General features: G+C 36.4%; 3 protein-coding genes across 4 annotated transcripts; 2 read left to right on the forward strand and 1 right to left on the reverse strand.

The window, feature by feature from the left end:
* Positions 1–1,560: 1,560 nt before the first annotated feature.
* Positions 1,561–4,478, reverse strand: LOC114279736 (mitochondrial import inner membrane translocase subunit Tim9). The gene is made up of 2 exons (XM_028222016.2): positions 4,214–4,478; positions 1,561–2,046 (listed from the first exon to the last, which is right to left on the reverse strand). Exons 1-2 carry the CDS (start codon positions 4,306–4,308, stop codon positions 1,860–1,862), a joined length of 282 nt encoding a protein of 93 aa, XP_028077817.1. The 5' UTR covers positions 4,309–4,478; the 3' UTR covers positions 1,561–1,859.
* Positions 4,479–12,509: 8,031 nt separating this feature from the next.
* Positions 12,510–13,311, forward strand: LOC145821362 (uncharacterized). The gene is made up of 3 exons (XM_082917868.1): positions 12,510–12,880; positions 12,969–13,068; positions 13,144–13,311. Exons 1-3 carry the CDS (start codon positions 12,522–12,524, stop codon positions 13,309–13,311), a joined length of 627 nt encoding a protein of 208 aa, XP_082773994.1. The 5' UTR covers positions 12,510–12,521.
* A 1,099-nt stretch (positions 13,312–14,410) lies between these two features.
* On the forward strand, positions 14,411–16,373 carry LOC145820839 (uncharacterized). 2 transcript variants are annotated; one of them, XM_082917386.1, is made up of 8 exons: positions 14,411–14,528; positions 14,626–14,655; positions 14,745–14,995; positions 15,072–15,278; positions 15,358–15,447; positions 15,545–15,631; positions 15,727–16,068; positions 16,169–16,372. In XM_082917386.1, the coding sequence occupies exons 1-8, from the start codon at positions 14,483–14,485 to the stop codon at positions 16,355–16,357; spliced, it is 1,242 nt and encodes a 413-aa protein (XP_082773512.1). In that variant the 5' UTR covers positions 14,411–14,482; the 3' UTR covers positions 16,358–16,372. The 2 variants fall into 2 exon arrangements, with proteins under 2 accessions (XP_082773512.1, XP_082773513.1); XM_082917387.1 differs by lacking the exon at positions 15,545–15,631 and having other exon boundaries at positions 16,169–16,373.
* The last annotated feature ends 9,209 nt before the right edge of the window (positions 16,374–25,582 follow it).

Raw genomic sequence — 25,582 nt, forward strand, 5'->3', positions numbered from 1 at the left:
TTATTATTTATGACAATGGGATCACACACATTATAATTGAAAAAAAATAATTGGAAAAAAAATTAATTGAAAAAATGAAAAAAAAATTAATTAAAAAAATAATTGAAAAAAAATTAATTAGGGAAAAATATAATTGAAAAAAAAAATTATCTGAAAAAAAATTATTTGAAAAAAAAAATTGATTGAAAATAAATTATTTGAAAAAAATTATTTGCAAAAAAAAATTAATTGAAAAAAAAAATTATTTGGAAAATAATTAATTAAAAAAATAATTGAAAAAATTTTAATTGGGAAAAAAATATTTGAAAAAAATTAATTAAAAAAATTAATTGAAAATAAAATAATTGAAAATAAATTATTTGAAAAAAAAATGTTGAAAACTGAAAACGTAAACTCATTTTTTGAGTTTACGTTTTTTTCCTCAAATTTATAAACTGAGACAACCATTTATAAATCAAAAAAATTATCAAAAAAGTTTTTATGACAATTTTTTTAATTTTTGTAAATATAAACTGAAAACTGCAAACGAAATGAGTCTGTTTAAATCATCCTGTTTTTAGTTTTCAGTTTATATTTACAAAAAATTTAAAAATTGTCATAAAAACTTGTTTGATAATATTTTTACTTTATAAATAGTTGTCTCAGTTTATAAATTTGAAGAAAAAACGTAAACTCAAAAAATGAGTTAACGTTTTTAGTTTTCAATTTTTTTTTTCAAATAATTAGTTTTTTCAATTTTTTTTTTCAATTAATTTTTTTTTCAAATATTTATTTTTTTCAATTAATTTTTTTTCCAATTAATTATTTTTTCAATTAATTTTTTTTTCAATTATTTTTTTTTTCAATTATTTTTTTCCCCAATTAAAATTTTTTTAATTAATTTTTTTTCAATTAATTTTTTTTAATTATTTTTTTGATTAATTTTTTTTCAATTATAATGTGTGTGATCCCATTGTTATATATAATAAAAATAAATATAAATATTTTAAACTTGAATAAACATATTTTTTAGTTTATGTTTTTAAAATTTTTTAAACATTTTATTCAAACCAACGTGTTTGTAATTTTTGTTTTTCTAAAAATAATGAAAAACCAATTTATAATTTTTTTATAAATATAAACAAAAAAACGTAAACGTTACCAAATGCTACCACCAAACAGGCCCTCCCTAAATGTTTCTAATTATTTTTTAATTTCTAATAAGGTTTGGTAAGTTCAAAGTGCACCAACTTACAAAGTAAAAATTTTCTACTATGGCAAAGAGCACAATATGCATGAGTGAACACAGCCCTTTCAGGCTCTCACAATCCTTCCCTCCCATGGGTTTGATATCTAAGTTGTATTTGGATCATAAATTTGAGTAAAAATTTAAAATAAAAACAGAAAAGTAGGTAATGCAATAACTACATTTCACCTATATTCACCTGCCTTTTACCTTTTCCTTTCTAAATCTATATCTAAATTCATGATCCAAACACAACCCTAGAGAAATGAAGACGAAGATGATGATAGCGATGAAGAATAAACAAGCAGACAAATTTAAACAACCAGGACAATAAATTAATAAAACCAGCACACCTCACATAAATTCTTGTGAATATTTTAACAAAATCCAAGTAGCAATGAATCCAGAACATATTTTCAGTTTCATCCCGAGTACATTAAACAAGAAGGTATGACGATCCAAACTTATTAGATCTCTTGTAAACTGCAGAACTTATCAGATACCAAAAATCTTATACTTCTGAAATGAGGGCATAACACAATCTGGACAATAATTCACTATCTAAAAGAAATATTCTCCGCATGAACCATTTCCGGGTGTTACAAAGTTTGCTACCAAAAGTATTGGATAGACCTTAATCTGGTGTGGCCGCACCTTGGTTGAGCTCCGCAAATCTCATGCCAACACGCATAGAGTGCTTCAGGAACTTCTCAGCACACCGGCGGACACAGGTCTCCTCTTGCTTATCAAGGGATTTGCGCCTGAAGGTGTCCACACAATCAGTGAAACATCTCTCCACCAGTGAATTGTACATCCTTAAACTGTCACACCACAGTATCATTTTTCATTAGCACATATAAAGTCAATAAATTGCTTAAACTGTCACACCACAGTATAATTTTTAATCATTCTTCTCTTAAAGAGAGACAATAGCAAAAGAAATCGTTCTGGTGCATAAAAAATTTTGGGGCACAAAGATCAGAAACTGCAGAAAGGTGCAGTTAGATCATAGCCAATGCCATCTATCACTACACCAGCAACCTCAAAAGATGACTGCAATTTCATTGTATGTGAACATACATTTAACATCAAAAAAAATTACTAAATATTTGGGTCATGAGTTAGGGGTATGAAATAATTCTAGGTATATTTTCATTATGTATTCAAGTCGCATAGATTTACTTAATACAAAAAGATTTTTGACAAGATCACAGCTGTTAGACGGCATTTTGGAAGCTGAACCATGTGCAATCTGATAGATGTCAGAAAAGGATAAACGGATACAGAAGTCATTGGAAGGAAGACAGCGTAATGGAGACTGAAGTGTGAATAAATTAAATATATATTTTTTTTAAATCTAACACTTGACAAAAGCATCAAGTAACAACTTCTTTGTATAAAAATAATTAGCAGATAACAATTAAGAGGATCAAACTAAGTAAATTGCAGTTATAGATTAGTTTGTTAAGAGAATAAAAGACAAGCTACTGCCATCACTGGGTATTGACCATGGCATGGTTCCCTCTGCCAAGTCATTTGACGGCCATAACTCTTTTAAGTTCATGCAAGAGTGTCATTGTGGACAATATAGAAATGCTTTCCTTAGAGATCTTTATCAATATAAGTGTAAAGATTTGATGATGAAGCACAATTAGCCACTGCTTTCTGGGAAAACTAACAAAAATTAATTGCAGATGGAGAATTAACTAAACATTTGTTTATTTATGTCATTTTTGCTGAAACAAATTTTAGAAGCAGAATAGGTAAAACAAGATTAAATCTGAAATATAATAAATAAAAGCCAAGAAGATGAAGAATAGTATGAAATTAATGTGCACTCTGTCTATTCTATATTATAAAGGGCATAACACACTTGGGGGTGGTTTGGGGTTTAATTGCAATTCCACTCTCATCATTATCGAGCGATTGAAAGGTTTAATTGCTTCAAATTTAAATAATTGTCATGATTGATCTAATTGTTTCACGCACATAGTGTGTGCCCACACTTCTAGTACAAATAAAAGAAAACTGAAAGAAGCTAACTCAACGGATAACAGATAGAATTATATGGAATACAAGATCAATTCTACCTTCTAAATTTGCAATAAATTAATATCAAGAACAAATGATCTAAAGAAATCCTCAAAAAAGTATTCGAATTCATAAATACCATTTAAATACAGGAGGCACGTTGAGACCTGTGCTGTCAATGATTCAACGGCCTGTGGTGCAGCCTCTGAAATTTCATTTGATGTTTTGAGGTGTGATCTAATATCTTTGTCCCAAATTCCAAATTAAGATTCAAGCCCCTAAAGTCATCAACTAATTATCATTCCCATTGCAGCAGAGAAAGACAAATCAAAACCTCTTTGCAAGGAACTCCTAAGCAGCATGGATGTTAAACCCCATCAGCATGACTTTAGGCTATGTTTGGATCATAGATTTAGGTAGGAATTTGGAAAGAAAAAAGAAATAAATAAATAAATAAAGAGTGAAATGTAAATGAAATATAAAATCCAAGGTGGGTAAATGTTAATGAAACATCAAATCCCGACCTTTTCACCCACATTTTCGCTTTCCCTAACCAAATCCACGATTCAAACAAAGCCTTAGTTTACTTCCCCTCCCTTCCCCTAAAAAATATCAACTTCGATCTCCATTTTGTCACCCAATTAAGTAATCGATAGTTTCGATTAGTGGGGTCAATGTTAAAATTTTAGCTAACAGCCTCACTAAAGACTCTTACTTGGGACTTTAAAATCAAAGCTCAGGTCCTAAACAACCAAAATTGACTAAATTAAATCAAGACCACCTCAAACAACCATCACAAAAACCAAATATGAATATAAATTTTCACAAATAAATAGGTATAAGAATCCATATACATACGAAATGCTCCAAATTAACAACAACACAACGCAGTATAGTATACTTAAAACAAACATTGAATCAAAAAAACTGGGAAAACAAGAAGACCAATTTGAGAACCTGTCACGGATCTGAAGCTGGTCGATCATGGAGGACATCCTTAACTTGTCTTCCTCGGGAAGAGAATCGAGATCTCCGAGCATGCTCTTGTCCATCCTCGGTTCTCCACAACGTTGGAGTAGCGTTTTGGTTGGTTTGGGTTTGCGTCTGCGTGTCTCTGTCCCTAAAACCCTAGTTGTAATTGGATTGTCTCCGGTTTGTGAAAAAACTGGGCCGGTTCAATCCAGCCTTGTTGACCCTACATTTGATTTTTTTTTTTTTTTTTTTTTGGGGAGGGGGGGGGTTGGGGGATGGGATAAATTACACTAAGGGATTATTTGGAACAATTTAAAATAGTATATTTATTATTTTTTTATATATTTTAAATCATATTAACTCTCTACTTTTTTACATATCTTTTTTATAAAAAAATCAAAAAATTCCTGAAATAGTCTATCTATTTCGATGTTTGAAAAAAATACAATAATATAAGTTTCAAACTTTCTAGGATAAATTACACTCACCTCCATGAGGTTTCTAACAAATATAAAAACCTTTTCTGTGGTTTGAATAATTACACAAGTCTCCCCTATTTTGCTTAACATTGTCAAGGTTCTCCCATTTCGTCAAATTGGCACAAACAACATTACTTACATATACTAAATGACCTTATTACCCTTACTTTTGAACACGAAAAGACGATAATAACCTTCATATCCTCAATCCCTAATTCACTATTTATTCTGATTTCTATCGAATTTGTGGAAGAAATAAGAAAGAGAGAGACGAAATCTTTGAAGAAAACCGATCAGTGTGAACAAACGACAAAGAACCTTGAGATTTTGGTAAGATCATCGTTGCTAGTGCAAAATGTGAAAGAGATTGATTTGTGAGAAGTTGATTTTCGGTCTTCCAGGTAAGATTTCAAACCTTTTATACTTCGCCCCTGTTTGTTTTCTGGAGTAGCAGTCTAGTTCTTTCATACTTCATTCCTGTTTGTTTTCTAGAGTAGCAGTCAATTTCGCTCATGTTTGTTTTGATTTTGGAATTCTAGATTTGTAGTCTCTTTCGGATTTGTAGTCTTTTTCAAATTTGTACGCCTTTACAAACTAATGAGCAATCTGATTGGGAGATGTTTGGTGACTGGTCGTCTGCGGGGATGTCCTGCAGAACGTCTGGCCAGTCAACCAGACAAGCCTTTTTTTTTTTTTACATGTTCGACATATTTTTTTTTTTGGTCTTCTTTTTGTTATGATTTTTGATTTTGTGCAATTATGATTGTATTATATGAACTTTTATTTATGTTTGTTATGAAAGTGGGGATTTGGTTTTGTTAATTCACTTCTGACTGCCTTTTTGGTTTTTCTCTTGGCTTGAAATTTTTGAGTTGTACACTATGGAGCTTTGTGTTGTGCTTGGTATATATATGTGAGATCAACTGCTTTGAGGGCATTATTGGTATTTTTGACTTTATTAGTGATGACATCAGCAGGTTCTGTTACTTAGGGTAACAGAGGTTCACATAGGAGGGAATCTTGACAATTCAAGTAAAGTAGAGAAGGTTTGTGTAATTATTCAAATAAAGGGGAGGTCCCTGTATTTATTAAAAACCTTAGGGGAGGTGAGTATAATTTACCCTAATTTCTACATAATATATTGAATATCCTTAACATTATAAATTGTGTTTTCTTTTCTTGGTTAAAAAAATAAATAAAAAGGCGGAGCTAGGCTACATCAACCCCAGCCTCGAGTAAAATCCTTGAGGCTATGGAATGTTGAACCCGAGTTGGAGTAATTTTTATCTCTGAACCAACTCCCAAAAAAGTCACATTTTTTTACAAAGCTTTTTGTCTTTAGCTATTTTGTTTTTTTCAAAATATGTGTAATTATTCAAACCATAAGGGAGGTCCTTGTATTTATTAGAAATCTCAGGGGAAGTGAGTGTAATTTTCTCTAATTTCTACATAATATATTGAGTATCCTTAACATTATAAATTGTATTTTTTTTTTTCGTTAAAAAAAAAAAGGAAACTAGGCTACGTTAGCCCCAGCCTCGAGTAAAGACCTCGCGACTGTGGAATGTTAAACCTGAGTTAAAGTAATTTTTATCTCTAAACCAACTCTAAAAAAAGTCACATTTTTTTGAAAAAACTTTTTGTCTTTAGCTTCTTTTTTTTCAAAATTATGTCAAAATTTTTTTATTTTTCAAATTCGCCTTATGTTGATGAATTTAAAAAATTTACTAAAACTTTTTTAAAATATTATTAAAAATAAAAAATAAAAAAATGAAAATTCAAAAGTTTTTAAGGGATGGTTTAGGTTTGCTTATTTAATAATTTTATTAAGAAATGTAATCACTTTGTTGGGTTTTAGTTTTTAGAATTTTCATTTTAGAAAATTTTATTTTTTTTATTTTTTGTATTTTTTTTCACCAAATTTTTTTAATATTTTAAGCTAATTTTTTAAATTTTTGGACACACTTAACATAAATACACTTAAAAAGTATAATATCTGTGAAAAAAATCTTTAAAAAATTCACTAAATACCAAAAATAAAAAAATATATATGAAAATTCAATACATTTTTCATATTTTTGTATATTTATTAAGTTTTTAAAATATTTTTTCACAAATATTTTACTATTTAGATACATCTAAGTGAGGTGTTGTTGGCTTATTTTTTCTATGAAGGAAAATACCGTAAATGCGAGCATGCAAGTAAGGATTGAAAAATTCTTACAGATTAAATTCAAGCCAATTATCAAGCGATTGCGTTGACGGTTCTTTTGCCTCAACAAAGAGGACTTCAAAATTGCCAAGTATAGAAAAAAGAAAAATTAAAAGAAGAATGAGAGAGACGGAGGAAGACGATTGAATGAGCAATCAAAATAATAATTATTTACCTGTACTCCTATGCTTCGAAAAAGAAGTGCATAAAATGTTTTGAAAAGAAAATGCTGAAAATAAATGCTTCGAAATATAAATCTATGTTAAACTACTCTTAAGATAAGGAAAATGACAAGAAATATTGAAATCAATTATCTTTGATTTGAGTTATGGATTCTTTACCATATAGTCATGAATGGCTATTTATAGGCAAACATTTGTAGGAAAAAACTACCTAAAACTACCCACTCTTCCACCTCTTCCATTTCATACTACATGATCTTTCATAACTTCTTTCAACCTCCACTTCATGCTCCATATTCTGCACTTTATTCTTCATCATCTTTTCACATTTCATAACCTCCAAATGATATAAATAATAAATAATAATAATAATTACAGATTTATGGTGCCAACATTACGCCTCGCGGCCCTTAAAAATAATGTTCACTTGAATTTTTGAAGAGCCGAACCAAGCACATGACTAATCTAAGGAATAAAGTGTTTCGAATAATATCAACAAAATGCTTCGAATAATATAATAGCACCAATAAAGTGCTTCGAATGAGTATGAAATTATGATTAGATGTCTCGAATTATATATATATATATATATATGCCTTGAAGAGATATTATATATGTACTTCGAATTGGTACCAATCCGTTGAAGGAAATCAAACAATTTTATTTTATTCGTACTTCAAACACTTAGAAAACTTGGAACCTTTTGAAGTAGGTTGTTGTTGCTTGCACTTAGAATCATTCAGAACCTCATATTTTCAAGGTAAAGCCAGTATTCAAACATGATTCACCTTAACAAGCTATTACACATGCTAGCTATTATGGACTAGTAACAAGCTTCAAAGGTGATATAGAGGACCAAAATCATCCTCCGAAGGTCAAAAGTGCCGACAAAGGACGAATTACATCCTTGGAAATACTCGGCAAAGCTTCGAAGGTTCACAACCACCATTATTATTTCTTCAAAGCTGTTAATACAAGATGGAGTGTAACGTCCCCAAAATAATACAAATAATCCAACTCATGAGAGAAATGAGTATAATAGAATGGGTGTATTTTCATTCATCAGAGTTCGTATTACAAAAGACATTACATCACTACAGGAAAATATAGCAAAAAAGACGGGGTTTTTAGCGACGCCGCGCCCCCCGTCGCAAAAAACCATTTTTTGCGACGGTAACTTCTACTGTCGCAAATAATAGCCTTTAGCGACGGTACTGACCCGTCGGTAATGAAACTAAGCGGAGGCGTCGGAAATGGGGAAGTATTAGCGACGGTAAATAAAACCGTCGCAAAAAACCTTTTTTTTGAGACGGCATATATCATTTGCGACGGCAAATTTCCGTCGCAAAAAAGGATTAATGCAAACGGCACCGTTTTCGTTCTATTTGCGACGGTGTACATCATACCGTCGCAAAAAGTCCAAAAAAAAAACCCTCCCTTCTTCCTTCTGCCTCCCGCTCGATCCTCCTCACCAAATCCCTAACTTCACCCCCAAATTTCCCAAACGGCCTACGAGGAAAACAGCGATGGTGCGGCGGCGACGGCTCCGGCGACAAGAGTGGTGCTCCGGCGACGACCCTCTCTCCCTCTGCGTATGCTCTCTCTCTCTCTCTCTCTCTCTCTCGGTCTGTGTATATATATATATGAATCTGTCTATATATATATATGCAATGTATATAAATCTATATATATATATATATATATATATATCTGAAATGTATATAAATCTATATATATATATATATATATAAATCTGAAATGTATATAAATCTATATATATATCTGAAATGTATATAAATCTATATATATATATATAAATCTGAAATGTATATAAATCTATATATATATATATAAATCTGAAATCTGTCTATATATATATATAAATCTGTTTATCTGAAATCTATATATATAAATCTGTTATATATATATATATATATATAAATCTGTCTATATATATATATATAAATCTGTCTATATATATGTATATAAATCTGTTTATTAATAACATACTTTAATTAAGAACATACTTTAATTAATAAATCTGTCTATATATATGTATATAAATCTGAAATCTGTCTATATATAACAGATTTGTCTCATGGTTATTAATAAATCTGTCTATATATATATATATATATATAAAACTGTTTATTTTTTAATTATTATCAACATTTATCAATTATTATCAATTATTATCAATTAGTGTTTTTAAGTTTTTTTAATTATTTTTATGGTTGTTTTCATTTATATCTCTTCAACTATTATCATTTTTTTTTTCTATTTCATCCATAAATTATCAATTTTACCATTCAATCGTTCAAGTTTTTTATTTTTTTATTTTTTCCAAATCATATGCTCTAATTAGAAATAGTTTGTCAAAATCAGTAAAAATTATATGCATATATATATAGTTTGTCTAATTAGAAATAGTTTGTCAAAATCATATGCTCTAATCATATGCTCTAATCCTTTAAGTTTAAATTATCATTTTTTTTTTCTATTTCATCCATAAATTATCAATTTTACCATTCAATCCTTCAAGTTTTTTATTTTTTTATTTTTTCCAAATCATATGCTCTAATTAGAAATAGTTTGTCAAAATCAGTAAAAATTATATGCATATATATATAGTTTGTCTAATTAGAAATAGTTTGTCAAAATCATATGCTCTAATTAGAAATAGTTTGTCAAAATCATATGCTCTAATCCTTTAAGTTTAAATTATCATTTTTTTTTCTATTTCATCCATAAATTATCAATTTTACCATTCAATCCTTCAAGTTTTTTATTTTTTTATTTTTTCCAAATCATATGCTCTAATTAGAAATAGTTTGTCAAAATCAGTAAAAATTATATGCATATATATATAGTTTGTCTAATTAGAAATAGTTTGTCAAAATCATATGCTCTAATTAGAAATAGTTTGTCAAAATCATATGCTCTAATCATATGCTCTAATCCTTTAAGTTTAAATTATCAATTTTTTTTTTCTATTTCATCCATAAATTATCAATTTTACCATTCAATCCTTCAAGTTTTTTATTTTTTTATTTTTTCCAAATCATATGCTCTTAAATAGGAATTTTAGACATTTCGTTAATTTGCCAAATAGGATGTCGAGTGAATATTTATGTGTAGGTATTATATTTAGAGTTACTTTGGTGAGATATTCTTGTGGATGTGTACAGATGATGGATAAGAGTTGGATTGATTTGCCAAATAGGATGTCGAGTGAATACATTAATGGGATTGATGAATTCCTTGTGTTTGCCTACACCAATAGGGTTGAAGGTTCGATGATCAGTTGTCCGTGTAGGAAGTGTGAGAATCGATACTATTTTGTACGAGATGGTGTACGGGAGCATCTGATTTTGAATGGTTTTTTTAAAAAATACAAACATTGGATTAATCATGGGGAATCTTACATATCTCTGCATAGTAATCGAGAGAATGAAACATTAGCTAATTTAGACATTGGAGATGATATGATTGGAATGATACAAGGGGCTATGGGAAATCCACATGTCGGTACAAGTGTTGAGGGTGATGAACCACAGGGGCCTGATCCCCGTGCATCTGAACCCCAGCTCGGTCCAAATGCAGAGACTGCAAAGTATTTCAAACTTCTTCAAGATGCACAAAGTGAATTGTATCCGGGTTGTCAGAAGTTCACATCTTTGTCATTCATTGTTCGACTTCTACATTTGAAGGTGCTTAATCAGTGGACGGACAAGTCTGTTGACATGTTGCTTGAGTTATTGAATGAGGCGTTTCCGTTGGGTGTGAAACTCCCGGACTCATATTATAAAGCTCAAAAGGTCACAACAGATTTGGGCTTCACGTATGAGACGTGGGATGCATGTCCCAACAGTTGCATGTTGTTTCGAAACGAGGACGTCAATCTTGATAAATGTGTCATATGCAACAGTTCTAGATGGAAATCAAATGGTGATGGTGGTTCAAATGGTCCTAACACAGGTGGCAAACAAGTAGCTGCAAAACAGATGAGGTATTTTCCTTTAAAGTCAAGGTTGCAGAGGTTGTTTATGTCATCCAAGACGGCCAAGTTAATGAGATGGCATGCAGAGGAACGAACTGATGATGGTGTCTTCAGGCATCCTGCTGACTCCCTTGCATGGAAAGATTTTGACCGTCGGAATATTGACTTTAGTAATGATTGCCGAAGTGTAAGGCTTGGCTTAGCATCTGATGGTTTTAACCCATTCAGGACGATGAACATAGTTCATAGCACTTGGCCTGTTGTGCTCATTCCATACAACTTGCCGCCATAGATGTGCATGAAGCAACCATTTCTAATTTTATCTGTGCTTATTGACGGCCCGAAAGGACCTGGTGACAAGATTGATGTTTATATGCAACCGTTGATTGAGGAGTTGAAAGAACTATGGAATGAGGGTGTGTCAACATTTGATGCATCAACAAATCAAATGTTTCAAATGCATGCAGCTTTACTGTGGACAATTAGTGATTTTCCTGCATACGCAAACTTGTCAGGATGGAGCACTAAAGGAGAATATGCATGTCCTTGTTGCAATAAGGAAACTACATCGTGTTGGTTGAAGCATAGTAGGAAACAATCATACTTGGGTCATCGCAGATTTTTACCTACTGGCCATAAATTCCGGAAGGATAAAGTATCATTTGATGGTAGTCGGGAAGTCAGACTCAAACCAAAATTGTTGTCTGGAATTGAGATGTTGCTACAATTAGAATCTGAGGGTATTTTAACCCAATACAATAGGGATGACCTTAAGGAGAGGCATAGGAGACAGGTAGAGAAGGAGAAAGCTGGACATCGCACCCATAGTTGGAAGAAAAAGAGTATCTTTTATGAATTGCCATATTGGGAGCACAATCTAATAAGACACAACCTCGATGTGATGCATATAGAGAAGAATGTTTGTGACAATGTGTTGTGGACAATATTAGGGGTTGCAGGAAAATCGAAGGATGGTGTTAATGCTCGGCGTGATTTACAAGATATGAATATTAGAAAACCCCTACATTTGCAGTTAAGAGGGTCGAATAAAGCCTATTTACCACCAGCACAATTCACGATGACCAAGGATGAGAAAGATTTGTTCTTGAAAGTGTTGAAGGAAGTAAGAGTTCCCGACGGGTATTCATCCAATATATCACGTCGTGTGCGCTTACATGATAGAAGCATTGGGGGTCTTAAGAGCCACGATAGTCATATTCTGATGCAACAACTTATTCCATTGGCTATTCGCAGATCGTTACCGAAGAATGTAATTGAACCCTTGATTGAATTGAGCAATTTCTTTAGACAATTGTGTTCGAAAGTGAATCGTGCGACGAATTTACAATACATTAAAGATCGTATCGCTGTAACACTTTGTCATCTAGAGAAAATATTTCCTCCGAGTTTTTTTGATATAATGGAGCACTTGCCTATACATCTAGCTGATGAAGCGTTATTGGGTGGAGCGATTCAGTTTCGATGGATGTATCCAATTGAGAGGTATCTTCTTACTTTGAAGCAATACGTGCGTAATAGAGCTCGTCCTGAAGGATCAATTGCTAAAGGATATCTTATGGAAGAATGCATGAATTTTTGTGCACAATATCTCAGTGATGTGGAAACCAAATCTAGTCGACCCGTGAGGAACTATAGTGGTGCTGATAATTTGGGTCATGCTACTGGTGAAAACACAAGCTTTTATCTTGATAATACTTCTTGGGTACAAGCTCATCGGTACATCTTATGCAATACAAGCGCGGTTCAACCATTCATAAAGTAGGTTAAGTCACTCACTCAATATTTTATTATGTTTATTGAATTTTCAACTAAAATTTTTGTATGGCTAAAATTTCAATCTACACAGCAAACACCTTGAAGTACTTAAGCTCAAAATGCCTCGTGTCGACGATCATCAACTTCGGCGTGAACATTTTGAAACTTTTCACATTTGGTTCAAGGAACATGTATGTATTTAACTCTATAGATTCTAGTTACTTAAGTCGATCTACATTTTAAATTTTACATTTCGTGTTAAATAGGTCCAAACTTTGCGAAGGACTACTGATGTCATACTTTCTGAAGAGCTTATTCTATTGGCAAATGGTCCTCATAACCTGGCAAGGAGGTTCAACGGGTATATACTGAATGGGTTTCGGTATCGAGTAAAGGCCATGGATGATCGTCGACGATCATCAACTTCGGCGTGAACATTTTGAAACTTTTCACATTTGGTTCAAGGAACATGTATGTATTTAACTCTATAGATTCTAGTTACTTAAGTCGATCTACATTTTAAATTTTACATTTCGTGTTAAATAGGTCCAAACTTTGCGAAGGACTACTGATGTCATACTTTCTGAAGAGCTTATTCTATTGGCAAATGGTCCTCATAACCTGGCAAGGAGGTTCAACGGGTATATACTGAATGGGTTTCGGTATCGAGTAAAGGCCATGGATGATCGTCGAGCCACACAAAATTGTGGTGTAGCTTTGAAGGCAGATACCATAAGTTATGCTAGTCGAAAAGACAAGAATCCTCGTCTGGGGTCTGTGTACTATTATGGACAATTGACAGATATTGTTGAGATTCGATATTCCAATGAGAAGAAACATGTGTTGTTTAAGTGTGATTGGATTGACAACATTCACGGAAAGAAAGAAGATGTCTTCAATTTCACGTTGGTGAACTTCAATCATTTGTTGTACCGAGATGATCGAATTACCAATGAACCTTTCATCTTGGCGTCCCAAGCAGAGCAAGTTTGGTATGTTGCAGACCCGTTACAACCAGACTGGCAAGTCGTGGTGAAGATGTCTCAAAGAGGTTTATTTGATATGAGTTCAACTGATCCACAAATCGAGCCATACATGAGCCAACAATTGGAAGAAAATATAATGCTTCGTGATGAAGAAGTTGGTTGGGTGAGGGAAGCCGCAGAAGGGGAAACAGTTGATGTTCAAATAGGCTGATATGTAATCAACATTAGTAATTCAATTAAGGCCAAGGTTGTAGTTAATCATCAATTTCTTAATTTACTTTGTCTTTGTAATTGTATTAGTTCAAATCATGTCATATTATAGTTGATGACAAACCATTGTCTATGTTTCTAATGTCAATTAATGTTATATTGCTTGAAGATTATTATGGGAAGGAAGAGGAAGCCTGATCATCCCCGGCGCATGATGTCTGATGTGCTACATAACAGGACATCAGTAGCACTACCATTAGAGGAGGCATCACATCGGCCAGCATCGGAGGGGCCATTAGTGCCACCAGCATCTGAGGGGCCATTACCACCATATCGACCACCATCAGTGGCACCACAGCAGCTACCATGTACTCGGCCTCCACGCCTACCATCGGTGCGTCCACCATCAATGGCACCACAGCAGCTATCATCATCAGCTTATGAGCCATCCGCAGGTATTTAAATTTGCTTTGAGTTGCATGAAAATTATTTACACATACATTTATTTATGTTCATTATATATAACTTGTTTATTCTCATTGTATTTTGCAGACCCTTCGACTTCTTCACAGCCCACATCAGGTTTATTTGATATGATTTGTATTCACATTATTTAAATTTGCATTTGGTTGTTACCATTGCATATTGTTTATTATTATTGTATATCGCAGGTCATGTTAGTTCTTCATCGACCTCGACTAGGCGTGGTAGAGGATGTGCCAAGGGCATTAAAGAGTGGGGTACTGGTAAAAAGCTGCACATACAATTTGATGGAAATTACTGCCCAATAGGAGATAACGTGGCCAAGTTAACTACTCAACTTGGCATTATTGTTCGGAATGGTAACATTGTTCCTCTTACTTTTGTTGACTGGAACAGTGTGCCTGATGATATTGTTGATGCTATCTGGAAGGATGTGAAGGTAAAAGTATATTTTTGTCCACAAATTCGAATTCCAAATTTGTGTTATACTTAGCCTTAAACTTTGTGTTTTATAGGACAATTTGAATATATGTCCAGAGGAGTACAAGCCAATCTGCATGAAAAACTGCAACAGCATATGGAAGGATCACAAGAACAAGCTTAAGGCTAAGTATTTCAAGCCTAGAAGCTCTGATCCTAATCTGAAGGATGATGTTCCTATGAACGTTGTGCCAAGCCAGTGGGAACAACTTGTAGAGTATTGGCGTACTTCCGATGCTGAGGTATACAATTACGTTATATTTATGATATGTAAACATACAAATCATATTTACATACTTACATTTGTTGAACTTGTTATAGAAAATTGCAAGTAGGAACGCTAAAAATCGGCGAGCTCACGGCATAGCTCATACCACAGGGCGTACTACTTTCTCTCAGATACGGCATGAGGTTTACATTTTATTGTTTTATTTTTCTATATAAATAAACATTGTATATTTGCAAATTATTTGGATTCTAATTTTCATATTTCTAAAAAAAAATTTAGATGACCAGTAAGGGGGAGTCTACTGATAAGATGAATGTTTGGCTTATGACACGTAGAGTAGATGACCCAGAGGTTATCCAGACCTTGGTAGTTTCCAAACACCTTTGATTGTATTTAAAGTTTATTTTTTGTGTGTCAACCATCTTAATTTCGCGTATACTTGTGTGTCTTATTCAATACAGGATGAGTTTAAGCGTCAACTCTCTATGCTACCTGAGGATGGTCGGACTTTGGAGGCTAGGAATGCCATTTTCCATGAGTTGATAGGTCATGACAGACATGGATATTGTCGCACATACGGGAGAATCGTGCCTCGCAGAGTGGTGTATAAGGATGGTGCTGGGCCATCACAGTCAACACCCCATCCATCGACTATTGATCAGATCACGCAGCAGGTTCGTGCTGAGCTAAGGGATGAGTTGAGGGAGGAGCTGCGAGCAGAGTTCTCTACACATTTGCAGCAGATGAGAGCTGAGATGATGGCCCTTGTGTCACAGGGGGCGAGTGTGGATCCCAACAGACAGGTTCCATATAAACATCACAATTGTTTGATAGTTCAATTTTCACTCAAGATTATGTATGAAATTCGAATATGATTAACACATTATGCACTGACTAACATAGGTTCCTGATGCATCGAGTGGCCACCGGGCATTTAGGGAATCTGCAGAAGACGAGAATCCATATACACCACCACCAGAAGATCAGGTATACAATTTATCTTTGCATTCTAAGCTAAAATACATCTTTGTGTTTCAGAAACTTGAATTCGAGGCGTTAACGCCCCAAAATCAGCAAACGGCGTCGGTTTAGGACAAAACTTGGCACACACGACCGCCTAGGCACGAGAGACTTGTGGGAGAAGACGGGGCTCGAATCGGGTTCCCGGTTTGGGAGTTAGAGCCGGATTTCACTTTAGGTAAACAACTTCCTTAAGAAACTTGAATTCGAGGCGTTAACGCCCCAAAATCACCAAACGGCGTCGGTTTAGCACGAAACTTGGCACACACGACCGCCTAGGCACGAGAGACTTGTGGGAGAAGACGGGGCTCGAATCGGGTTCCCGGCTTGGGAGTTAGAGCCGGATTTCACTTTAGGCAACAACTTCCTTAAGAAACTTGAATTCGAGGCGTTAACGCCCCAAAATCACCAAACGGCGTCGGTTTAGCACGAAACTTGGCACACACGACCGCCTAGGCACGAGAGACTTGTGGGAGAAGACGGGGCTCGAATCGGGTTCCCGGCTTGGGAGTTAGAGCCGGATTTCACTTTAGGCAAACAACTTCCTTAAGAAACTTGAATTCGAGGCGTTAACGCCCCAAAATCACCAAACGGCGTCGGTTTAGCACGAAACTTGGCACACACGACCGCCTAGGCACGAGAGACTTGTGGGAGAAGACGGGGCTCGAATCGGGTTCCCGGCTTGGGAGTTAGAGTCGGATTTCACTTTAGGCAAACAACTTCCTTAAGAAACTTGAATTCGAGGCGTTAACGCCCCAAAATCACCAAACGGCGTCGGTTTAGCACGAAACTTGGCACACACGACCGTCTAGGCACGAGAGACTTGTGGGAGAAGACGGGGCTCGAATCGGCTTCCCGGTTTGGGAGTTAGAGCCGGATTTCACTTAGGCAAACAACTTCCTTAAGAAACTTGAATTCGAGGCGTTAACGCCCCAAAATCACCAAACGGCGTCGGTTTAGCACGAAACTTGGCACACACGACCGCCTAGGCACGAGAGACTTGTGGGAGAAGACGGGGCTCGAATCGGGTTCCCGGCTTGGGAGTTAGAGCCGGATTTCACTTTAGGCAAACAACTTCCTTAAGAAACTTGAATTCGAGGCGTTAACGCCCCAAAATCACCAAACGGCGTCGGTTTAGCACGAAACTTGGCACACACGACCGCCTAGGCACGAGAGACTTGTGGGAGAAGACGGGGCTCGAATCGGGTTCCCGGCTTGGGAGTTAGAGTCGGATTTCACTTTAGGCAAACAACTTCCTTAAGAAACTTGAATTCGAGGCGTTAACGCCCCAAAATCACCAAACGGCGTCGGTTTAGCACGAAACTTGGCACACACGACCGCCTAGGCACGAGAGACTTGTGGGAAAAGACGGGGCTCGAATCGGCTTCCCGGTTTGGGAGTTAGAGCCGGATTTCACTTTAGGTAAACAACTTCCTTAAGAAACTTGAATTCGAGGCGTTAACGCCCCAAAATCACCAAACGGCGTCGGTTTAGCACGAAACTTGGCACACACGACCGCCTAGGCACGAGAGACTTGTGGGAGAAGACGGGGCTCGAATCGGGTTCCCGGCTTGGGAGTTAGATCCGGATTTCACTTTAGGCAAACAACTTCCTTAAGAAACTTGAATTCGAGGCGTTAACGCCCCAAAATCACCAAACGGCGTCGGTTTAGCACGAAACTTGGCACACACGACCGCCTAGGCACGAGAGACTTGTGGGAGAAGACGGGGCTCGAATCGGGTTCCCGGCTTGGGAGTTAGAGCCGGATTTCACTTTAGGCAAACAACTTCCTTAAGAAACTTGAATTCGAGGCGTTAACGCCCCAAAATCACCAAACGGCGTCGGTTTAGCACGAAACTTGGCACACACGACCGCCTAGGCACGAGAGACTTGTGGGAGAAGACGGGGCTCAAATCGGGTTCCCGGCTTGGGAGTTAGAGTCGGATTTCACTTTAGGCAAACAACTTCCTTAAGAAACTTGAATTCGAGGCGTTAACGCCCCAAAATCACCAAACGGCGTCGGTTTAGCACGAAACTTGGCACACACGACCGCCTAGGCACGAGAGACTTGTGGGAGAAGACGGGGCTCGAATCGGCTTCCCGGTTTGGGAGTTAGAGCCGGATTTCACTTTAGGCAAACAACTTCCTTAAGAAACTTGAATTCGAGGCGTTAACGCCCCAAAATCACCAAACGGTGTCGGTTTAGCACGAAACTTGGCACACACGACCGTCTAGGCACGAGAGACTTGTGGGAGAAGACGGGGCTCGAATCGGGTTCCCGGCTTGGGAGTTAGAGCCGGATTTCACTTTAGGCAAACAACTTCCTTAAGAAACTTGAATTCGAGGCGTTAACGCCCCAAAATCACCAAACGGCGTCGGTTTAGCACGAAACTTGGCACACACGACCGCCTAGGCACGAGAGACTTGTGGGAGAAGACGGGGCTCGAATCGGGTTCCCGGCTTGGGAGTTAGAGTCGGATTTCACTTTAGGCAAACAACTTCCTTAAGAAACTTGAATTCGAGGCGTTAACGCCCCAAAATCACCAAACGGCGTCGGTTTAGCACGAAACTTGGCACACACGACCGCCTAGGCACGAGAGACTTGTGGGAGAAGACGGGGCTCGAATCGGGTTCCCGGCTTGGGAGTTAGAGCCGGATTTCACTTTAGGTAAACAACTTCCTTAAGAAACTTGAATTCGAGGCGTTAACGCCCCAAAATCACCAAACGGCGTCGGTTTAGCATGAAACTTGGCACACACGACCGCCTAGGCACGAGAGACTTGTGGGAGAAGACGGGGCTCGAATCGGGTTCCCGGCTTGGGAGTTAGAGCCGGATTTCACTTTAGGCAAACAACTTCCTTAAGAAACTTGAATTCGAGGCGTTAACGCCCCAAAATCACCAAACGGCGTCGGTTTAGCACGAAACTTGGGACACACGACCGCCTAGGCACGAGAGACTTGTGGGAGAAGACGGGGCTCGAATCGGGTTCCCGGCTTGGGAGTTAGAGCCGGATTTCACTTTAGGCAAACAACTTCCTTAAGAAACTTGAATTCGAGGCGTTAACGCCCCAAAATCACCAAACGGCGTCGGTTTAGCACGAAACTTGGCACACACGACCGCCTAGGCACGAGAGACTTGTGGGAGAAGACGGGGCTCGAATCGGGTTCCCGGCTTGGGAGTTAGAGCCGGATTTCACTTTAGGCAAATAACTTCCTTAAGAAACTTGAATTCGAGGCGTTAACGCCCCAAAATCACCAAACGGCGTCGGTTTAGCACGAAACTTGGCACACACGACCGCCTAGGCACGAGAGACTTGTGGGAGAAGACGGGGCTCGAATCGGGTTCCCGGCTTGGGAGTTAGAGTCGGATTTCACTTTAGGCAAACAACTTCCTTAAGAAACTTGAATTCGAGGCGTTAACGCCCCAAAATCACCAAACGGCGTCGGTTTAGCACGAAACTTGGCACACACGACCGCCTAGGCACGAGAGACTTGTGGGAGAAGACGGGGCTCGAATCGGCTTCCCGGTTTGGGAGTTAGAGCCGGATTTCACTTTAGGTAAACAACTTCCTTAAGAAACTTGAATTCGAGGCGTTAACGCCCCAAAATCACCAAACGGCGTCGGTTTAGCACGAAACTTGGCACACACGACCGCCTAGGTACGAGAGACTTGTGGGAGAAGACGGGGCTCGAATCGGGTTCCCGGTTTGGGAGTTAGAGCCGGATTTCGGTTTGTCAAAATTATTTACTAAACTATCTTTCTAATTATATAGTAATCAATTTTTTTTTATATTTTTCTATAATTAAAATATTAACACATTATATGGTTTTTAATTATTTTTATCTTGTTTTTTCAGATATTTCCTGAGTAGCAGTTGGCTTTTTTCTGGAATGAGGGCATATCAAGATTATGACTAATTTTTGTTTTTGTAACCCACGAACGAATGAAGACGAAAACTTTTGATTTTGATTTTGATTTTGATTTATGTTATTTAAATTTGGGAGCAACATTATGTATGTATTATGCGACGTTATTGTTCTGAATTTTTATTTCTGTATTGCTATGAATTGAACAATATTATTAATTTTCATTATTTGTCAATTTTTGTTTATGTACGTATTTATATTATTCTGTAATTTTTCAATTTTTTATCTAATACAGGTTATTTTAATTTTTTTATTAATTTATCAACAGGGTTTTTTATTTTTTTTTATTTTTTGAGACGGGAGAAGAACCCGTCGCAAAAACCAGTAATAGGCTTTTGCGACGGTACCAACACAGTCGCAAAAGCTGCCTTATTGAATGTACAGGACACCTTTAGCGACGGTAAACCATGCCGTTGCCAATACTTATATGATGCCAAAGCCTTTAACGACGGTAATTTTCCCGTCTCAAAAAATCACTTTTAGCGACGGGAATTACGTGCCGTCGCGAAAAGTGATTTTTCCACCATTATTTGCGACGGGAAAAATGACGTCGCAAAAAACTTGGCATACCGTCGCAGAAACTAATGGCGACGGTACATACCGTCGCCAAAGGTCTTTTGCAACCCCGTCTGTCGCGACCCCCCCTTACCGTCGCAAAAAGCCAAATTACCGTCGCAAAAGACATTAGCGACGGGCTTCTGGGCATTTGCGACGGCCGTTTACCGTCGCAAAAAACAAGTTTTTTTGTAGTGCATGCATCATACATTCATAAATGTTCATCCTGAATCTATGGCATGTAACATTAGTTAATAACAACAAAATAAATGCCTTACAGGCTTACATCTTTCCAAGGCATTCACTGGGTTACAACACAAGGAGGGTCATAAGCTCCATACATATAAAGCCCTCGGCTTAATTAAACACTTAAACACAAAATAACAAAATAGAGCTTCCAGCTCTAAAGCCCTCCCAAGCTACATCCTTAGAAGAGGCATGTCACCAGTACCTGAAAGTGGTTTCCCAAGTAGGGTGAGCCAAAATCCAATAGAAATAGTCTATCACAATATATGAGGTTTAACTAAGATATAAGTATTAGAGATATATTTAACATTTATGACAACGCACATGGATCCAATATTCGCGTCTCAATCCATTCCCATTTATTCATTTTAAGTTAATTCATTTTGTTTCAATTCATAGACCAAATTTGTAATTCTCCAAATAACCAAACTGAAACTACAACTTAGTGGTTCTCAATCAACATAATTATCATATAAGCACTTCAACCTTGCCATTTTATGAAAATTTCGTCTGTGAGATCGGCACCCATGTATACACATGATTTTGGGACTTTTACCCTAGACATTCCAGCCAACTTAATTTCAATGGAGTCCATCCCCTATCTCCTCCCAAAACATGGAGTACATCCCTTTTCTCCTCCCAAAACATCATCTATATACAATGTGTTTAAAAGTATCGTCATATTTAATGACTATCAATTATGTATATTCAATGCCTTTATACACCGTCATATTCAATGATATAATTTAAATGCTTCGTTTCAATTCACCTAATCCTCATGCAGTTTCTAGAACAATCATAGCTATCCTCCACCGATAGCCCAATACAGTTATTTCTAAATAGATATACAATCGTTATAATAGATAATTCATCAAATTTCCACAAGTAAGTGATTAAACAAATCCAACTACACCATTCATTCATACATCCTCCAAATTTCACATTTCTCATACTAATCTCATTATTTATACAAAATAATTATTTAACACATATTAGGGCAAATTTCTCCATTATTCAAATATCAATTCAAAGGCTAAAATCTACCATTCTAACACAAAATGACCTCATATTCAAAACCCCACGCTCATTTATAAAACACAACATGGAAACCCCTATTTTCAATTTGAATCCAAACCCTAGGTTTTTCTCCAAACACCCCAAATCTCACTATTTATACATGATAACAAATAACTAGGTTAAAAATCATAACAAAGTGTAGAATATCCCTACCTCAAATGTAGAAGCCCAAAGGAAAAGTGGAGGAACTTCAAAAAACGACAAAATCAAACTCTATTCGGATGAAATGGTAGCTCTTGAGATGCTCCAACTGTTAGGACTCTTTGTTGTCAAATTCCATATATCAAAACCGAGGTTGTAATAGGATCTAGTTTTCCAGATTTTCCAATTTTGGTCTTCCCGCTCGAGCGGGGAAAGGGGCGCTCGAGCGGGGATTGCATGCTCACAGCATCTCTGTTTCGCCTGAAAAAGTACTGGATGGTGTGATTCGAGGCTCGAGCGTGGGGACGTTCGCTCGAGCGTGAAGCTTATATGAATCACACAATTTTGAAGCCTCCGCTCGAGCGGACCGCGCGAACACAGATTCTTGGATTTCTATAAGGAATTGGTTTTCTTCCAAAACTAGGATTACTTTGGATTTCTATAAGTAGTTGGTTTTTCTTCCAAAACTCAGAAAAGTCCTCCAGATCGTCTTTTTGGATTCTAGGGTTTATATCTGGGGATATTTTGCTAGTTTTCTTTGATGTTTTCATTGAGTATTCAACTCATGGTTTAAACAGTATACATCAAAGGTATGTTTGTTCATTCTACACAAAAAAAAGAGTTGTTCTTCGGTGGATTCTGAAGAATTCGAGCCTGAAGCTTTGGTGGATTCCGGAGTGGCTCATCATCAAGACAATTCCGAGGTGAAGACGGGGTTGGAAGAGGTACATAGAGGTTGGTTCAATTCGAGCGTGGATTCGCTAAGTAATTGAGAGTATACCTGTGTAATTCCTTTATATCTTCTTAGTGGATTGTTTTGTGGCTGTTGCCCGTGGTTTTTTTATCACAATTGGAGGTGTCCAATTGTGATTTTTTCATGTAAAATCGTTGTGTCGTTTTGTCTTGGTTGTTTGATTGGGATTGTTATATACTGCTTAAAATTGATACATAATCACAAATCAACATCTAGGGGATTTCTAGATTTTTCAATTGGTATTAGAGCAGGTCGCTCTAATCAAACGATAATGGACTCAATTCGTGAGGAAACTTCTATGGTTCGACCGCCCCTACTTGACGGATCCAATTATTCTTTTTGGAAAGCTCGGATGAGATCATTTTTGAAATCAATAGATGAAAAAGTTTGGCAATCTGTCATGAATGGGTGGACCGAACCAACAATTACCGTTGATGGAGTAACATTCCCCAAACCAATTGAAAAGTGGGACACAATTGATTACCAAAATAGTAGCTGGAATAGTAAAGCTATCAATTCTCTCTTTTGCGCTGTCACACCTGAAGAGTTTAGTCGTATTTGTAATTGTAAAGTCGCAAAAGAGGCTTGGGATATCTTACAAACTATTCATGAGGGCAATCCTTCTGTTAAATGCTCAAAACTTCAAAGGCTCACGTCTAGTTTCGAAAACCTTTCAATGAAAGATAGTGAGACCTTTGATGAATTTTATGCAAAGTTGAGTGACATTGTAAATTCCAGCTTCAATTTAGGTAAAAAAATACTAGAATCTAAAGTTGTGGGAAAAATTTTGAGATCCTTGTCCGATCGGTTCCAACCAAAAATTACGGCTATTGAGGAGGCTCAAGATGTTGACAACCTCAAGCTGGATCAGTTGGTTGGAAATCTCCAAACTTATAAGTAGGGGTGTGCGCGGTGTGAGTCGGTGCGGTTTGAGAGAAAAATAGAAACCGTATGGCGGGTGGCGGATTGATAAAAGTGTCACTAGAATTTGTCATTTTTCTTATAAAAAACCGGCGGTTCGGTTGGCAAATAATGGTGGATTTGCCTTGGCGGTTCAGGCGGATTGGCGGTTTATAAAAAATATAATTCAAATTACAAAACTTAAATCAAAGAGTAAAAAAAAGACGAGAGATACCGTGATGTTAAGCATCTTGCGAAGCTTTCTTCTGATGCAGCAAGTGTAGCAATAACATGATAATATCAACGACTATGCCATCAATTCATTACAAGCATCTGTGGAAGCTACATTGATCAAATACAATACATAAAATTAATATCATTCAGGGTTTACAATATATTGAAAATGTTTACTGTTGAAAAGTATTTAGATTGAAAAGTGAGCTGATGCAAGTTTGCAACATGGCCAGAAAAAAAAAGATTGAAAAGTGAATTGGAATCCAACTTTATTTTGGATTACTAACATCTTGAATTCTTCTCGAGCAGTAATGTAATACTATATTCTAAGGTATAGAACAACAAGCAAACTTAAGTAAAAAAGAATTTTTAGAATCTTATAAAACATGATTTAATAGCGGTGCGAGTCGGTGCGGTTTGGAAGAAAAATAGAAACTGGTGAATTGATAAAAGTGTCACTAGAATTTGCCATTTTTCTTACCAAAAACCGGTGGTTCGATTGGCAAATAATAACGAATTTGCCTTGGCGGTGCGGCTCGGTGCGGTTTTGGCGGTTTCGGCGGTATTATGCACACCCCTACTTATGAGGCACATAGGAATTTCAAAAAGAAACAAAAAGATATTGCTTTTAGTAGTGCTCATAGATTGGAGAGGATTCTGATGAGGATAATGAGATAGATTTCAAGATTACAGATGCTTTTATAAAACAATTTAAAAAATCTTTTCTGAAAAAGAATCCTAAACTTTTGGAATCTACTCATACTCATAAATCTAAAGGTAAAGATAAACTCAAAATTAATCATATAGTCAAGAAAGAGAAAGAAAAGATACAAGGAAACTCTGAAAGAATCCAATGCTATGAATGCCGAGGATTTGACCACTTTGCTTCAGAATGCCCCACTTGTTTGAAGAAGAAGAAGAAAGCCCTGGCCATCACTTGGGATGATGAATCAGAATCTGATGAAGATGAAAGTGATAACGAAGATCAAGGCGAAGAGGGACATAAACAATTCCTTGCTTTCATGGCGGCTTCCGAAACTGAAGGACAAACAGAGTCTCCGAAGAGCCTAGTTGAGAATGCCACTGATGATGAATTATCGGGAAGTGATGATGAAGAGCTTGAGCAAGCTTATGAAAAGTTGTATAAGGAATCTCTTAAGTTGTCTAAATTGAATGACAAACTCACTATGAAACTCAAAGCATGTGAAAGTGAGAATGTCAAACTAAAAGATGAGATTTCTGAGGCTAGGATTGATGCCATCAAGATAGCTAATGATCGACAAGCTCTTTGTGCAAAACTCTTGACTTGTGAGACAGAGAGGAACGAGCTACAAGAAATCTATGCAACATATGAAGAAAAAATTGAAACTCTCGAGATGTCTCAAGTTGCTTTGGAAGAACTAATGATCAAGAAAGAGGAAGAACTCAAGTGTGCTATGGCTACCATTGGTCTTTGGAACAGA

This window comes from Camellia sinensis, chromosome 3, assembly GCF_055761805.1.
Source record: "Camellia sinensis isolate YWXY chromosome 3, ASM5576180v1, whole genome shotgun sequence".
Classification (NCBI taxonomy): Eukaryota; Viridiplantae; Streptophyta; class Magnoliopsida; order Ericales; family Theaceae; genus Camellia; species Camellia sinensis.